Source organism: Teleopsis dalmanni, chromosome X (assembly GCF_002237135.1).
Source record: "Teleopsis dalmanni isolate 2A chromosome X, ASM223713v2, whole genome shotgun sequence".
In the NCBI taxonomy this organism is placed as follows: Eukaryota; Metazoa; Arthropoda; class Insecta; order Diptera; family Diopsidae; genus Teleopsis; species Teleopsis dalmanni.
Genome location: NC_051848.1, coordinates 4,769,766 through 4,788,674, shown reverse-complemented (window position 1 = coordinate 4,788,674; position 18,909 = coordinate 4,769,766). Strand labels below are relative to the sequence as shown.

The 18,909-nt window shown below is 31.8% G+C and overlaps 1 protein-coding gene across 2 annotated transcripts; it reads right to left on the bottom strand.

Annotated features, from left to right (window-relative positions):
- Nucleotides 1-14,621: 14,621 nt before the first annotated feature.
- LOC119689295 (deubiquitinase DESI2-like) lies at nt 14,622-17,763 on the bottom strand. Of its 2 annotated transcripts, XM_038104087.1 has the most exons (3): nt 17,509-17,763; nt 17,295-17,335; nt 16,432-17,223 (listed from the first exon to the last, which is right to left on the bottom strand). In XM_038104087.1, exon 3 carries the CDS (start codon nt 17,215-17,217, stop codon nt 16,672-16,674), a length of 546 nt encoding a protein of 181 aa, XP_037960015.1. In that variant the 5' UTR covers nt 17,218-17,223; nt 17,295-17,335; nt 17,509-17,763; the 3' UTR covers nt 16,432-16,671. The 2 variants fall into 2 exon arrangements, with proteins under 2 accessions (XP_037960016.1, XP_037960015.1); XM_038104088.1 differs by lacking the exons at nt 16,432-17,223; nt 17,295-17,335; nt 17,509-17,763 and adding exons at nt 14,622-15,280; nt 15,347-15,432.
- Between the last annotated feature and the right edge of the window lie 1,146 nt (nt 17,764-18,909).

The following is an 18,909-nucleotide window of genomic DNA, read 5'->3' as shown; positions in this document are numbered from 1 at the left end:
TGCTGCGTTCCTCAGATCCATACGACATGGTTATTACATTTCCTTCTCGATATTTAATATTGCTAAATCGGAATAGTGTTTACGTGATATTAGAAATAGAATGCAAAGGGCCCTGTATTCTGTGTGCCTCTTGAGCAATACTAGGGTATAGATCATATATGCATCTAATTTAAAAAAAAAATTATGTAGTATATGGGGCTCTTTCTGACGACCGTGTTATTGGAAAAATAGTAGCTATAATTTTAATGGTGGATATATCGCATTTAATTTAAAATATATAGTGATACAATAACGAAATATATAATAAAACCGGATATAACTATGTTTTCAGTGTGTAATTTGTATTTGGCATTATGTACAGAGGCATTCCTTGGTGAAATGGATTATTGCACAGTATATGAAATTGCCTTCCTTGCTGCTCTTTCACTTTTTGCAGTTCTAAAAAATTTTTTTTCTAATTTTATGAGGCCTCTAAGATTCGAGTTTCTTATTTGTAAGCAGCTTTATATAATTAAGATGTGTAAATCCTACTACATTCTCAACTTCAATATTTTAGGCATATGTTTCACTACCACAGTGTTCCATAGCTGCAAACTATCAGGTAAACTAAAGTCCACTTCAACAGCCTGAATCTTATACAAGACAATTTACGAATGTAGGCAACTTATAAACTTATTAGATTGTAAGTCCAAAGTAACTCTGATGCGAAACGAGCGTGCTGATGAGCTACTTGGATAAAGGTTTCCGTGTTATTCTCTGCTCCTCCTAGTCACAGCCGAAAATTGGCATTTAAACAGAATTTGCGAAAGTCTAACAGAATTTGGGTTAAAATTTTTGTAGCAGCCAAGTTGGTTGGTTGCAGTGGCAGCCCAGCAGATAAAATTCCGTAGGCCTAAATAAGCGATTTTTTTAGCGTACATGCTTCAAATATAGAATCTCTGACTTGATCTAAAGTAACAAACTGGAGATGTTTAGGATAATATATGTTCTTACGGAATACTGAATGACTTGAATCGAGACTAAGACTGTCCGGACAAAACTTTTGTAGATCGTATTAAGTGACGTTTTTGGAAGCATCATCAGAACAACTTTAGTATATGTGTCCAGCCATAAGATTTTGGACGCCGTAATCTTTATTTAAATAAGCGATATTTTTTACGTTAGAATTAGCTAGATACTTGTATTGTTGTAAAATGCTTAAGCTTCTACTCATAGTTGCGAGAAATGTAAAATTACAACGGTTTTCGAAGCGAATGGAGTAGGGTTCGATCTTCTCTTCATTCTAATTAATTAGCAACTTTATGCAATTGACCTGATTTGAAACTTTTTATTAACAGAGAGTAGAGAGTATATAAAAAACATATGCAACTATACTGAAACTATATAGGTAAATATATCCATACAAACTTACATGTATCATACTGTATCGGTTCCATAGCGCCTTTCCTGTTCCAAATATGACACTGTATTTATTAACAAAATTATCCGCAATGCTCTGAGTATTGGAATGGGTTCTTAACGTGCGCGACGTGAAACACTCTTTAATGTGCTTGGGAAAGGGAGTACAAATAAATCTTCTGACAATTATTGCATGTTGCCGCGCTAAGCAAGTAACTGACTTCTCTTCCTGCATCTCCTGCTCATACAACTCCACAATCACGCCAACTGACAAGCTAACGAAGTTGTAAATGCAAGATACATTAACGAAATCTTATATATTTATGCGCAATTGCACTTACATACGAACGATTTTATGAATGCACACTCGCACAGATGCTCAGATTAATATATGCAACGTTATGGCTATGGATGACCCTTAGCTGGTGATGGGATATTGGCAATTACGATAGAACAATTTTCAAAATGCTGCAGTCAATTTCAGTATTATTGTTGATGGGAAAATTTATATCATCAATGCAATTTTGCACTCGCATTTGCACGTAGGAGTAAATGTATCTGGTTGTGTGTGGCTGGTACTCGTATTAAAAACGAATTTCAATACATCGGAGCGTAATTCAAATAAATGTTTCAGTAGCTTGATTCTGTGGTTGTGGCTCGTAGTTTCGAGTTGCAGTCTAAGAGTTGCAGAGTTTAATTTGGCAGTTTTATGGTGGTTATGCCAGCGACGCTACTTCTTCATTCATTGCATTGATTCGGTGCTATGCGATTTTTTCCTTTTAAAAATTTTACGTGCTTTCAAGTAGGACTTGGCGCCTAATGCGGTTAACGCAAATTTGATTCAGTCAATTGAGTTTAATTATTTACAGTCACTCTACCCTTTCAGTGAATTCATATCGATATTATCGATATGTTTATATATATATATATTTTTTAATAAAATATGACTTTATTCGAGAACGTCAAAAATTTTTTAACAGCACAAAAAACATATGTTTCATGTGCGTGGGTGGCATTATGCTCTACTTCCAGAAAGATGGTAAAAAGTATTGGACCTAAATGTAAAAAACATTCTTCAATTTTTATATAATATAGATATCAAATATATAAATAGTACACCGTAGTGTACCGCAGTTTACATACTACGAAAACCATGTTTTACTTTTATACAAACAAAAAAAACACGTTCCCAAATAATCAAATATATAAGCAAAAAAACGTACAAATCTATAATATGAATTATTTGCGAAATCATGACTGGATGTTGAAGACGTAATGCAATCTAAACAGCTTATTTGTCTCCATAACGAAAATATTTGTAAGATCCTTGGCCTAAATCAGCAATAGACACACATTGGTTATATTTCTTCAATTGACTCTGTCTATTATTTGATGCAGATCTGTTTAAGAACTACAGTACTAAAATAGAGATATGCGTCTATTAAACATTTTTCGAACATGTATAACAAATACATGCCGAGCATACATAGTAAAAATTTTTGTCAACGCAGATAGTAACGCAAAATTATGATATGTACATACCATATGTAAACAACAATGCTCATCGACAAGCACAAAGATTTTACACAATGCACTATTTAACTTATATTTTGTGTTGTTGTTGCAGAATTTAAAGATTGAGATACAATTTTGTGTTAATCTTATCCTTTTTGTCTTTTTTAAACAATTTTCATAGCCACCTCTGATATATATACAGACTCGAATTCGAATAATTCATTAGTTTTCTAACTAAATAAATAACTGTCACCTATTACATTTTAACAACGGGCTCAACGAGTTTCTGTGCCGACCACTAATTTTAAGAGATTCCAATTCAGATTGTTTATTGGTTTTTCAATTAAACATACAACTGTTAGTTGTCACCTCTCCAAGATGCAATTAAAATAACTATTACCTAAAGATTATGAGATGTGCATAGAAAACTCCCTGTTTATTTTACTTGCTCGTGTAAATTTTCTATTGGATACGTGTGTATATTTATCGGAGTGCTTTAGTATTTAGAAATATCGAATCTCAAACTCATAACGAATTCACAATCCAATACTAAAGGTGTACGAAAATCTGAATAACTTTTTCGGGACCACAACGAAAACGCTGATAATTTGTTGGTCTTAATAGATCGGGAATCTAATTAACAAGTGATTCACTATCGAAATATGTTTCTGTCTACTATCACTTCTCGAATGTGGTGTAAGAGAATTTCAAGAACTGACAAGGTTTTTCTTATTTCCCTGATGTATGTACCTAACAAATGCATAGATGTGCGTTTAATTATCGCTTCAATTGCAGCATAGGGCTTTAAGACAAATTTTATAGTACAGTCTTAATAGATGTGCATCCAGCTTAGTTATTATTTTTTGAATTGAAAACGCTTCAATCAGCTATAAATTCTCAAATATAATCTTAAAGGATACTGCTATCTAAAAATTCAGTTAAATTTATTGTAAAATCTGAATTTTTAATTTGCTGCTGTCAAAAATCTGTTGACTGGGTTGTTTAGTGCTTTCATTCGGCTTAGCTGCATCAAATAAGGTTAGCAGCAAATTTGATCAGTAGGCTGATCAGTAGGATAATGGATTTTCACCAGCTTCTGAAAGTGTTAAGATAACAGTTTGTGATTGGTTCAGTATCTTCATTTGACCTTGTGCGATTTATCCAAAGACGTGATCAGTATGTCGGCTAGATAACAGAAGTTTCTTCAGCGATTTCCTCAGCACAATAAATCTTCCACATCGCAATACACAATTGTGACAATTATGAAAATTATGATATAGGTAACATATTTACGATATATATACAACTTAGTATACTTGATGGCAACTTGTATACAAGTTAATTTTAAAAACTATTTAATATGAAGTAATCAGATTTTTTGATCTCTGCTCACCATCTTTATCTGGCTTTATCGAACTGATTGTGGTTTAGAGCCTTGCCGCAAAATATATTGTTGGGTTAACCAAATGCTCTTTTAGAGAATGAATAGAGAATGAATTGATTAAGATCTGGAGTGTTTAATTAAAGTACATTTAGAGGTTTATTCGAAGTATTAATCTGTTAGCCAATTGAGTTAATTTCGATTGAGTTAGTTAACTCTGATGGTTTCTAAATGTGAAATGATAAGATTCCTTGTTTAGTTTAGTTGTGGCGTTGTCTAATTGAAACTTTTATTTTTTGCTTAAGTATTTGCAATGTACAGTACCCATCTATATGTGATAAGCAAAAAATAAATCATAGATACACAGAGTAATTGTGAAAGATATTCTAACTGAGAACAATTTGATTTAAAAATATTTTCTCATGTTGTGACTTTTCCCAGCCAAGACTGAATACTGCGTTGTCTTCCATCAAACTGACAGGTTTATGTTTATGTTTATACTTATGCCATATGTGTTATGCCTGCCTATGTTTGGCATAATCAAACAAACAAAAAACATTCCCGCATATTTGATTGTATCTAAACATAGCAAAACTTGTGCTGATAAATTTTTATTTTTATTTTTATTTTTATTTCATTTTTAGTTTTTATAAATACAACAACGTAACTTTTGCAATTTCTTCTCAGTTTTTATATTGTTTTTTGCACTCTTCATCTTTTTTTTTGTCTTATGCTTGTATCATTTAAAAGTAACGAAGTAACGTCTTAAAACACAACTTGACAAGTAAAGATACATATTTTTGCCATCAACGTTTTACCTTTGCGCTTAAAATGCAGCCAAAAGCACAATTATCGAAAGATTTAAACTTTAAACTTCAAATGATCGTACAAGTCGAAATGATGTCGAAGTATCTGAGCATCCTATAAAATGTTCACGTGTAACGTGTACCCCTGTCTGTTTGTCCGTCTGTCCATCTGTCTGTCCATTTGTCTGTCTGTTTGTCTCGTTGTCTGTCTATATGTATGCGTAGTAAAGCACTTCTATTGGTAAAGTATGCACATTCGTGATGTAATGAGGCTTAAGACTCGTTGCAAGTAACTCACTCAGTGGCAGTGACGAGCCAGATGAGCGCAATCGATATTTAGAATATTTTGAATTCATTTGAAATCTTCTTAATAATGCCTTTGTAGTGCTCTGTACTCTTCTTGTACGATTACATTTATTCATACTGAAGATGTTGTTTATATCTTGTTTGTATGAATCGCTCGATACAAAGGTATGATCGTTTCTGTTTTGATGTTGATATGACTTTGCTTTTTTGTACGTTGTATATTGTGGTGGTTGCTTTTGTTTATTTACTTATTTGTATTTTGTCAACATGTTTTGACATGTTTTGACTTTGTTTGGCATTTTGTTTGGAATAATATGAAAAATAGTAAAATAGTTCAACGTACACAAGTGCTCGTAGATTTCCTCGTAGATTCTCTCAGATACTTCGGCATGCACTGGCTGCATTACGCGTATCAGCATTAGCAGCATTGGCAATATCTGCTTGATCATCGTTCTCAGCACTAACTGCTCTATTCTAGTCTGTTAGTCTGTGATTATTGTTTACAAATGGTAAATGTCATTACATACCTTAATGATTGGCTAAGGTTAGTGCACGTTTATTGGTATTATATCTACACGTACTGGTACTTCAGTTCAGAAAATATTTCCTATAATTCGTTATTTTGCTGGTTTGCCATTGTTACGCTGCACTATTGTAAAGCTATATTTTTTCATTTTTCATTTTTCATTTTCATTTTTCATTGTAAATTGATAAATTAAGGGTTTCCTTGTAAATTGGAACATATTCCAGACAATGCAGCATAATGTAAAATATGTATAAATAAACAATGACTTCACCATTAAAAAGACGAGTAGAACTGATTGAAGAGTTTTGTAGCTCATACTTTTAAGAGTCTGCAGCTATAGCTTTTTCATTTGTACTTGCAGATTTTTAGATATGATGATATACATACAACATTTAAAATTTTATTGCTTTTTTAAATCACTAAACCAAAAAATTCAGATTCGCCTTATTAACTCAGCATAAGAATTAAAAAGAAAATTATAATTTTTGCTACCATCGAAAAAGTTTTCCCCGAGGTGGCAGCTTGTTTCTTCTGTGGGAAAAATATTTTACTTACTTAAGAGCTCAGACACGTTTTTGAAATTAAACCTTAAAAATTATTAAAGATTATCGCTTCTTTGTTGTATTTGTACAATTTAAAAAATCATTTGAAGGCTATTAAGTATATTTAATGGCAGAAATTAATAAGCGATTAAATGTTAGCAATGAAAGCCGATTTATTGTGCACTTGATTATCAATTTATACTTCAGCGTTAAAAGATAATGTTTTCTTCAAAACAAAAAAACAAAAACATAAATTGCTTTCGTGATAATCAGAGATTTTTGATGAAAAGGTAAACCACCTCAATTTGATCATAATTTGATGAATAATAAACTTAAAACACAAAATTACTTAATAATAATGATAATTAATTAATTAAGTATGGTATTGTGAAAATAAGAACACATTTTACAAAACACTCGTTCGTTAAAAAAAAATCAAGAATTAAATTAGATATTGTAATTATTAAGCCATAAACAATGTCACATCCTGAAAAACTAAATATGCTAGTCCATAATAATCAACTGTGGAACTTATTGGATACACGTAAAGCACAAATTTCTGGTAATGAAATAATGCAATCCAGTGTTTTTTAAAGTAATTAACACAAGTATCGGCATAATGCACCTATAAACATCTCACTGAAATGCTAAGGAAATACGCCGGTACTAATAGAAGTTATACTTTGGATTTAGTTCCTCCTTGGTGAAGAGCGAGTCAACTCACACATTTGTGGTTCTTATAATTACAACACTCGGTGGAAAAATACAATGCACCTTTGAACAAAAGTAAATGAGTTTAGTCATCAATACATTTGGATATAGTTTCCTTCATGGTGGAAACTGAGTTTAACTAACACCTTTGTTGTTCTTAAAGTCAAAACACTCGGTTGGAAAATATAATGAAAATATATAAGCAGCGAATAAAAGTAAATGAATACAAAAACTCTGCCCATATATATTTGGATTTTACCGCAGCCCACACAGCACTCTCTTTAAGAGGCCAACCTATATTGGTTAGGTCAGCCGAAGCAGTTTCTCCTAACCAACATATGGTACTAGATTTACGCTTCCCATCGGATGCCGTAAATGATACTCATTTACTACTAGACATACTCCATATAGTAACGGATGTTGTATAATGAATTTAAGTCGTCTCTTATGAAAGGTAAGCCTTATTTCAGAAATATTCTAACTGAGAAGAGGTACAACAAAATTTTAGCCGGTTTAATTAGAAGAAACTTTTCGATATTATGCTCAATTTTTGCTTTAATGAAACTTGTAGGTTATGTGTGGAAAAACGAAAATGCAAAACATATGCTTGGAGGTGATGCTTGGAGACACTAAAGATATTAAAGTGAGCATTCTATATGGTAGATTTAATTTTATAATTATTTGAATGATTGGATTTACAGAAACGCTTTGAATCCCTTAAGGGAGCTAAATAGATTTTTAGGTCGCAGTACGAGATTATCCATACATAATAATAATAATAATAATAAATATTTTGCTTAAAAAGTTTTATTTCTCGGGTAACAATCATTAAGCTCTAATTGGAATATTTACGATTACGAGTATCAACATCAGTATCGAGTAACATAGTAACACTCTAACATGCCGACAACAAAATATATAAATATATGTACTCGAAATGTATTGTGGTCATGAGCGATATTAATGTTCAATCAATACATATAAACTTAAGAATCTCAAACTTATTCATACTTGGCAATAGCAGATGCAGTGCTCTATGTTATCCTCATCCTTGAGTATATCTCAAGGATATGATCTGTGATGTTTGATCTGTGACGATATTTTTAGTGGCCATGTGATGCCTGACTGTTTTGGTAGTCCACTCTTTGGTTTTTTGTACAAAGCGCTTCGTTACCTCGCAGGAGGTCCATTATGGACCTTTTTCTTTTTACGGACAAAAACCACAAAATTATTGACCCAGCAATAGGAATTTTGTAGAGTGCACGCCAAAACTAGGTTCCGATCCTATTGCTGCCCGAGTAGAGCATTTATTGTTGAAGTGATCAGCCAATTGTTGACCACACTGATCAAGAACCCTTATAAAATGTAGTTTATTATACTTTGCAATACTAAAGAGCAATGAATTTTACTTGATGTCTGAGCAGATCTAGATAGCTGTAGTACAATAGAAAGAAGCTCAGTTGGAACTCTGTAAAAATATTAAAAAAATGATCAGTCAAATAGTGTTTCTTGTGAATCTTGATTTAATTTAATTTAATTTTAATAACAATTCATAAATTTTGACTGTTTTCACCACAAAGAAATACATAAGCGTCATGTTAAGCGACAACTAATAAAAATTAATAAAATTTATTTAAATTTAAATCGTTAGTTTGATACGCAAATGAATTTCATGGAGTAAAGAGCAAATTCATGTAACCCTACGATTTTATGTTTATGTCCATTTCAATTCAATTAAGCGTAATTTAATTTCAATAGAAACAAGATACTTGCTACTCACGCGAAATGAAAAACTACATTTGCTATGCATGATACTTGTGATGCACACCAAAAGATACATTTCGAGCATACCAACAGATACAGATACTCTTGGGCATTCGCAGAAGTCTTGGTATGTCTTGGTTGGGAGGTATCTTTGGTTTCGCTTATTTCGAAATTTAAATTTTGATTAGAAATTGATTCGGAAACGACGTGTCTACTTCGGTCCAATCTGTTTAGCTGTGATTTGGATTGTGTTTCTGGACACGGCAGCGGCTGTGCTGACGGGCGGCACCTGTAAATTATACAAAAGTAAAAGATCGCATACACAATACTACACATAAAAGATACATTTTTTATGAGGTTTCATTTATTGTTGTATTTTTACTTATTTTTGTTTTTGCCTCCTCATTTTCTAATAAAAATATTTAAATTTTTTTTTTTATATGTTTTTAATTTAGTAGTGAATCTTATTAGTAATTCAATACGCTAATAAAATGGCTTGAAGCATCTGTGGAAATGTAGTTAAGAGCCAAACATTATAGTTTTGTTAAGGCATTAAATAGTTGGTATTTAATTTGATAGACGCTATTTTATGTAGGAATCGGAAATACTTAATCAAAAGGTAATAATATAATTTAACTGATATTTTTAACACTTGAGATTATTATATCAATATTGTATTTAATCAACATTATTAATGTTCTAACACTGCTTCAACGGCAGTGTATATCTGGAGACAAATTTGTAACTCACAGTAAAAAATATATGCAGCTTGCCACCCCTGGTTGTTGTGTACTTCTATATATAATCTAATATATCTAACACGGATTCAAGCGACCGAGTGGCAGTATTGAATCTGTTTTGATGTTCGTATGCAATAGACTTATTATTATTTAGACTTAATGCTGACAGTATTAACACAAGATTTCGCTCACTCTTAGTCGCTGTCAGTAGATTATATTTGAAACAGATTTATTTAAATAAACACACAGTTCATTACATTAGCTTCATTACAGAACCATTTGATGACGTAGTAAATATAGCAAATTACTTTATAACTACTAAAATTGTATGCAAAATCTTTTATAAATAAAAAAAGTAATTCTAATTGTCGAAACCATGATGAAGCACTACATTCAATTTCCACTTAAACAAAATTTACAATATTTTTCCTCATATTTTTTAAAGTATCTTTTGTCGATTTTGCGTTTCAAGCATTTGTTCAGCTTCATTTAAACTGAAAGTGAATTTCAACAAAAAAATGCCATTTCAACAAATATTTTGAACTTTTGCGGTAAATACGTTTTTCCGACAACAAAAAATAAAATTAATTCCATATGAGTCGAAGATTTAAAACAGTCATAAAGACTTGAGTTTTGTGCTAAAACAACGGCTATATTAAGTCATGTTCCCGAAATCGGTTGGTGAACACTAGTCGAACACTATTGCATTTGAAATTGTCTACTTTTTTATTGAAGCATACAATAAGTAAAATTTTTTCGAACCAGCGACTTCTAGTCCTTTTCAGTTTAGTGTTTATACGAGGAAAAGTACACCGACAATGCTATATTATCTACCCGAACTGTAGAACATAAACTAGTGAATTGACAGGTCACTGTCTGGTCGCATGATATGCGCAAGTAGGAAATGCAACGAGCCGGATCAAAGGAAACTCTGGAGCATCTGCTGTGTAACTGCCAGCCTCTCTCGAGAACTCAACAATAATACTTGGAAGCTGTTAGTTTTACAGGACTGGAGCACATACCTGAGGATTCTGTTGAAATTCTTATAAAATTCGCTAATAACACGTACATCCTAAGTGATGTGCACCTTAATGGTCTACGTGTGGCCTTTTTAGTCTGTCAGCATAACCTAACCTAACCTAGTTCAGTGTTCTAAATTTATAGATTAATAGGTATATAATATATTAACACATGACATTTGCATATTTATGCAAACTCCTGATTAGGTCTTGAGAACACGTTTTTGTTAAAGTAAATTGATACTTTCAGACACTGATGTCTACCATGTGTCTATTTTTTAAAACTAAACTGACATCGAAAGCTCATAGCATATCGGGTTACTCTACGGATCGGTGTAACTTGCAATATAACTTTATTAAGTTCAGCTATCCGATATTGATGTATGTTGTTTTTTATAAAACGGATATTCACAGCACAGAGCACATTTTTTGTGAAGTTGAAGGCTTCATCACTAGATGATAGGTAATCATCTGCTTACTTTGAAGGTCACTATAACATGCAGTTTTACTTGACTTAATTGAGCTATCCGACAGGGATGTCAGTTGCTTTAAATCCATAATTAATAAATTTAGAACTTCTTAAGAATAACTATTGAGAGTATAACTTAATAATAGGAATGTGTTGAAATTTATAACCGAAAAATGATTAGAATATGCCACCAGATATGAATCCCTAGTATTTCATTACTTCCACACCCGACTGCATATTGCCGTAACGATTTTATTTCATAGTTTAAATAGTAAATTAAATGTTTTACATCAGCTGCTGTATAGCTCAGACCTTATCACTTTTAACTTCCATCTATTTCGCTTAACACAGTATGCTCTCCTTGCATTACAACCCACTTTAATCTAAGCTACCAAAAATTGACGTAGTAAGGCGCATTTAATTTTTTTTCATAGACTTATAGACTTATAAGTTGCCAGCAAGATAGAAAAATGTCGTGAGCAGAATATCAGAGAACAACCCAGGTTTTTAGTTATACATCCAATATATAATAAATTAGTGTCTGATAAATTAAGTGTTTCTGATAATATGCACACTGGTAACACTGGTAACATTTAAAGATGTTCTATTCTTATCTGCTGCATGTAGCGTGCAGTGGAACTTTTTAAAAAGGTGGCGACCACGGCAGTGGCAGCTGTGAAAACTGAGAATGTTGCCAACACATTGTAAACACATTAATTAATTATTAATTAATTAAGAATATCGAATGTAGAGTATAGAAAATTAATACAAAAATATTCATTTTGAATGGAGTGGCTTTTCGTAAGATAATATTGCGGCGGTAGCAAACTGCTGCGTTGCTTCCTCTATTGTTGGCGGTTTTTAATTGTAATGCCGACCTGAACTGGATTGCTTTAGCTGGGTTTGACTTGGCTTGGTGTTTGGTATTTGGAGTTTGGAGTTTGGGTTTGGCTTTAGAGGTTTGATTGTGAACAATACACATTTCATGTGTACATTTTTTATCTGTCGTTTTGGTTTTTTTTTTCAGTTCATCTTTGCGGTGCTTTTATTTTTTTTCTTGTTAATATAACAGAATTCTACTATTTTCGTTGCATATCATTATGTCTTTTATAGTGCCAGACCAGACATTTGAACATTTGAACATTTGACTTGTTCTCATGTATTCCTATCATACACATTATTCAGGGCATATTAAACGCGTATCAAGTGACGTTGTTCTTATCAGAGCGTAGCTACACGTTTGGGGCAGTAGGACAGAACCGGCCGGTTCTGTCTGCCAGTCTTTCAATATTTAATATTTTTTTCTTTTGCCCAGTGTGTGTGGAAATAAGAAATTGATTAATGATATGTGATAACCTGAAGTAAAATATTTGTAGTGTTGCTGGTTGTATCGAAACTAAATTAATAGAAAATTTTTTTTTTTTCATTTTATCTACTTCAATGTGATTTTCAAGCAACAATAAAGATTTCTCTAACATATAGGTTTTGAGTAGTAGCAAAAATTTGTTTTTAATCAAATCTTTTTAAAAAAAACTTGGGCGTACAGTGTTTTTTTTAAGTATAAGTATATTTGTTGTTACTAATTTGTTTATAAAAAAAATTTAATTAGAAAGATATTTGTAATATTTTTGCCTAATTTGTTGTTGTAATTTTTACTCACCTGAGGCGTTTATTACAGTTTTTAATTATTTCGGCATAGCGGGAATTTTAAAGAATCTTGCACGCCTTCACATTTAGTATAGAATAATATAAATGAAGGTATAAGTGAATACATAAGTATGGATAATCTATACAAAAATGTATGTCTCATGAATTAGCTGATTAAAATTTTTTAACTTAATATTCTAAAACACACAACACATTAGTTTTAAAATGTATATATAACATTAGGATGAATGACGTCCTCAGGGACATCAAGATTGATCCGATTAAAAAATACATAAAGGATAGAGCCCTAAATTATTTGCGAAATCTGACAGACTTACCAACACCGCGTTATCAAATCTCAGAATGGTTACAGGGTCCTCGGGGAGGTGTGCAGATCTAAGGTCGGTTATTGCATAGTCTGATGAAGTGATAAACAATAATCCAGTCAAGGCGCAAAGAGGGGTTTTGAAGAAACCTCGCAGTTATAAGAGAGTAAAAGTGCTCAGGTGCACTGACTCAACTAGCCTCAACATAATAACAATTAAATATGTTTAAATATAGCTAAATTTATTAGAATTCATTAATTAAGTGAATGCATAAAAGTGGTGAATTAAATTCAACTGTTTTACTAATAATATTATATACTTAAATTTAAATAGTAGAGTTGTGTCGTATAGGATACTAATATTTTAGAATATTTCTCTTCGTTCGTAATAACTCTGCTTTGAATCAATCAGATGTTATTATTTTTAAAATTTTGAAAATACAACAGTAAAAGATTTACTTCATACGTATAATTGCTTATAGGTCCCTTCACAATAAACTCTTATTTTGAACAAGCACTGAGGTTTTTGGATTATAGGACAAAAAAAAACTAATAGAAACTTCGACTGCTTAATCTGGATTCAATCTAGATTTACCAGATTTTCTAGATTTTCAATCTAGATCTGTCAAATTTTGTTACCCAAATATCATTTTTGTTGTAGCGTTATTAGACATTTATACCTTTCATAAATACATATATAAAACTAAATTAAACTTATCTATCTTCCTACTCTGGTAAAATATCTAAACTGTAATAAATTAAACTCGAGTATTATACATTTTGTCCCATATTTACCAATTCAAAATAAACTCACACTAAAAGTATATTAAAAGATCATCTCCATTGAACAAATTATCCCAGTTTTACCAATTGAGGAACTCAGCCAATTTTACCAATTGAGGAACTCAGCCATAAGGAACTCAGTCAGTGAAATAGATTAGCCTAGACTCATATTTCTTAATTTCCTTGATGAGTCCAGAAGGTATAGAAAAAGTTTAAAGACGATGCATGATTAAGCTAACATAACTCAACATTCTAAATTCAATCGCAAATGTTGGGCAATTACAGGCGAGGTGCTCAGCGTTGTTTATATCATCGATTAGTTTAAACAGCTCTTATTCATAAATGAGGGGTATGAAGTACTCATAGGATAGCAAGAAATCTGAAGCAAGCTTTCAATGCTGCTTAATAACTTAGTATGTTTATTATTTATGCCAAATACAGTTGTTTTAATGGAGCTACATATATTTTCGTATTGACCTTATTTAATACAACGCGAATCCTTCTGGAGTTTTTCACAATATATATAAATATAAATTTAGAGTTTTTTAAAAGTTCTTCATTTCAGAATTTGCGTTTTTTTCAGTTTAAGAATATCAAGTTATTATAATTGACCATTATTAACTTTGATTCCTTATATAGAAATTCAGAAGGTATGTTTTTAAAAAATCTTTATTGTATATAGTTCTTCCAAATAGTTGTAAAAATAAAATATAAGATTGTCATATAATCGCTTGGACCGCCAAATTGTTTTAGATGTATAATTGATAAGATATTGATAACACAGTATAAGTATATATCATTATCGATAATATTATTGCTAGCGCCTTGATCTGTGACTTTCATATCCATTTGAACGGTGAGTTGTAGGTGTCAACCAATCCGATGGTAAACATTTTTTGAGTAGCGGTGCATTCGAGAAAAAGCGTGCTAAACGATTGATCCAAGATGGTATATCTATGCCACATAATACATTTGTTAATGCATTTGAGAAATGGTTGCAGTTATTTTGTATTAAATGGTAACGACTTCCAGAAAAAGTAGTTCCCATTGCATCTATTAACTCTTCTACATTATGGTCCGATAAAGATGTTGCACCGATGCGCATACTTTGGCGTAGTCGCACATTTGTACCTAATGCTCTTTCGTTACGTGGAGGGATTATAAAAATACCACTTGCTTTGCAACAATGACCACCAAAACAATACTCTTTACCATAGACCTCAACACCTGTATGGTAAATGCCAAATCCCAATATATTAGTGTATCCATTAATCCAGTTCAGATCATAAATATTTAAAAATACAGGCTCTTGGGTGGAAGTTTTTTGTTTGTTAGTTTGCATAACGTTCTGGAATAGAGAAAATGTCATAGCTAAGGTAATGGTAATGAAAAATCTGGAAATTTTTCAATTTACCTTGTCAATTACAAGAATTTGCTAATGCTACAATTCTATATTTATATACAATATTAGCTAAAAAATATAGTATGAAGCGCTTATTGTATTTTAAATTATTTTCTATTGACAGCTTTTAAAGCTTATTTTATTTTCAATATTTTGACAGCTTTGTGTATGTATATATTTGTTTTTAAATTTGAACCAAGGTTTTCAATTGTCAATTCGTTTAATATTTATACTCAAAATGATAGTGATGATCATTCTTAGCACAACAGTTCGGAGTGGATTAATGTTTTCTCAATTATATTTTCTCTGCAGCCGGAACCGCTTAGTTCAACCATCTAAAACGATGGGATTTCATGTATCTCATATCTCAAGCATTTTCAATGTTAGGAATATGGCTATAGAGACATGTATATTTCGCAAAATCTTACGTTCCCTTATGAGTAGTTCTGCTATGTCAACATTTTTAAAAGTTCAGATATTAATTCCATACGTTAGAATGGCTCTAATTAACATTTGTGCATTATAACCGAACAAAATTTTGGATTGAAAAAGGTTTACGTATGAAGTAGGTCCTATTATTTGCCTGTATTTGCCCTTGGGTTGCTATTGATGTGCATTTCATAGCGGTAGTCACTACTGCAAAGTATGCAAATCTCATTATTTTGAATAAACGAATTTTGAGTCTATACATTTCTTGAACGCTATAGTTGGAATAAGTTGTTTTTAGTCCCACCTGAAACGATGAGTTTCATGAGGATAGCGCATTGCTTTATTTCTGAGATAACATCCAAAGGGTTAGCCAATTCACTTGTTAGAGTATTTATTGTGGTTATTTTCCCATTAATCTTACTTGCTTCTTACGAATGTCATTTTTTTATCAGAGTAGAAATGAAACCTTTATGGAATTTCAGAAAAATGTTGACTAGTTGTTATCAATAATTTTTCTTGTAACAAGTTTAGATACTTGTAGAGTATGTTTGTGACGGCTCTTATATTATACGTTAAGCTACGGTGTACAAATGTTACTCTTCCAGCTCTCAGTTACATTCTTTTCAATCCTAGTATCTACATAACATTATTTTTAATTGTACCAAATAATTTTTTATTTCAAGGCACTATATAAATACTCAGTTATGTACAAAAATCTTTATTACAAAATATTCTTTAAGAGTATTTATGAAATAAAATGCCATATCGACAAGTAGTTTATTTAAATTGTATACACTTAAAAAATAGATTGTAATGAATCGATTGTTTTGATCACCTATTTGATATTCCAGAACTAAACTATACCCAAAAATATGTTGACAGCAGAATAGATGATATTATGGATAACATTATTGTTGAGGTCCTGGTGTGTGATTTTCAGAACCTTCTTGTTCACCTGGTCGTTGATCATGTGGTGTTAGCCAGTCTGGTGGTATGCACTTTTGCAGAAACGGAGCATTCGATATAAAGCGAGCTAAACGATTGACCCATGCTGGTATGTCTACGCCACACAACAGTTTTGTGAAGGCACCAGAGAAATGATTACAGTTATTTTGTATCAAATGGTACCGGTTTCCAGTAAATATAGTTCCCATTGCATGTATCAATTCCTTTACACTTTGCTCTGACAAAGCAGTTGTACCGATTCGGATACTTTGTCGTAGTCGCACGTTTGCACCCAATACTCCTTCGTTACGTGGAGGAACTTCAAAAATACCGCTGGACTCCCAACGATGACCACCAAAACAGTATTCTACACCATAAACCTCAACACCAGTATGGTAAATACCGAATCCAAATGTATTAGTGTATCCATTAATCCAGTTTAGATCATAAATATTTAAGATCACTGCTTCGTGGATGGAAACCATTTGTTTGCGAATTGCAGTTTTCATAATGACCTGCAATAGAAAAAATATTTGCAGGTTTTACCGATCTTATATTGTAAAAAATAGGAAACTTTTCAACTTAACTTCGTTAATCACACGAGTTCGTAAACGCTGTAATAAATGCCTAAAAAATATATTAAGAAGTGATTTTTTTATTTTGAAAACTCTGCTCCAATTTAGTTTTATGATTTAATAAAATTTTAAACATTTTGATGACTACATATCTTTTTTAAATTAATTACAATTCTTTATGAAAAAATATAAAAATTTATGTGACGTTTAGGTTTCAATGCTTACCTCTTTTTTGTTTTTATCAACAAAAATTTTTCTTTCTCCTAAAATTGAAAAATATTTGGGTAAATCTCTTGTGAAATATGCGAACGATTTGGTACGGGCAATAATTTTGACGGCTTTAGTGCATCCAAATGCACCACCGCTAATTAAATAGTTTTGTACAGTATTTTATATATATAAATCGATAACTGAAACTAACAATTTTATGAGGCAATTTCTAAAGTTATACCGAAAAATGTGAAAATTAAAATAATAAAAATAAAATTATATCAATGAGAATATATCATAAAACTTTTATATATTTGACGTTAGCATATTTCAATAAATCAGATATCTACGTTTGTTTATTTTACTGGTCAAATATTGTGCAACTGCCTTTACTCGAATCGTAGAAATACTTGACCCGGTCAAAAAACACATAAAAGAGTGAGCATTGAAGTTTTACGTGAAAACTGACAGGCTGTCTTATATACCACTATCTAATCTGAGAGCAGTCACTAGCCGTACGGGACGGTATGCAGATCTTAAATCAGTCATCGAATAAATCAGCGAAGCTTATGAGGAATATATAAATTAGTCAAAGAGAAGGAGGGGGCTCTTTAGAAATTCCCCAACTAAAAAAGAGTAAAAGTGCTCAATTACACTCATTCGGAAAAACCTCAACATAACACTATCATTTGTCACTAGCTTAAGTGAAGAGTAGGAATCCAAGGTATACGACTAGTTCCACAACGTATTCCGTAAATAGGGCTATAAAATAAACGTGCGTAAATTTTTCTAATGAACACTTGTCTTCTGTGGAAAATTTTCCAAAAAAAAAGTTCTACATTTTATTTTTTTCATTATATGGAACAGCTTCTTTTGACCGGATACCACTCTAGAAGGACCAAAATGTGACTGATGAGTTTTTAATACTTGTCTTTTGGCCTTCTTTTTTTGTAACAATAAAAAAACAATTAATTTTTGGCCGGATTACTCTCCTAAATGGCCAAAATTTGACTGATAAGTTTTTAACACAATTTTAATTCTTTTAGCCAGATATTTGGGGAATTGATAAAAAGCTGACTTCACAACAGTGGCAACACCAAAACAATATATACAAATCATATTTTGTATATCTGACAAGTTTTAACTGATAAATGTAAAAGTTTCGACTTTAACAGATAATTGGGTTTTAGCTTGGTTCCATTACTTCACACCTGAGAGAATACAACAAGCCATAGAATGGGTAGAGCCCGGGGAAGTGCTCCCAAATGACCACAAACTCAACAATTAGCTGGAAAAGTTTTGGCTTTCGTATTTCGAAATTCAAGTGAAATAATTTTCATAGACTATTTCAAAAAAGGATAAATAATAACATCAGACTACTATTGCATATTGTTGAATCGATTGCATGAAGAAATC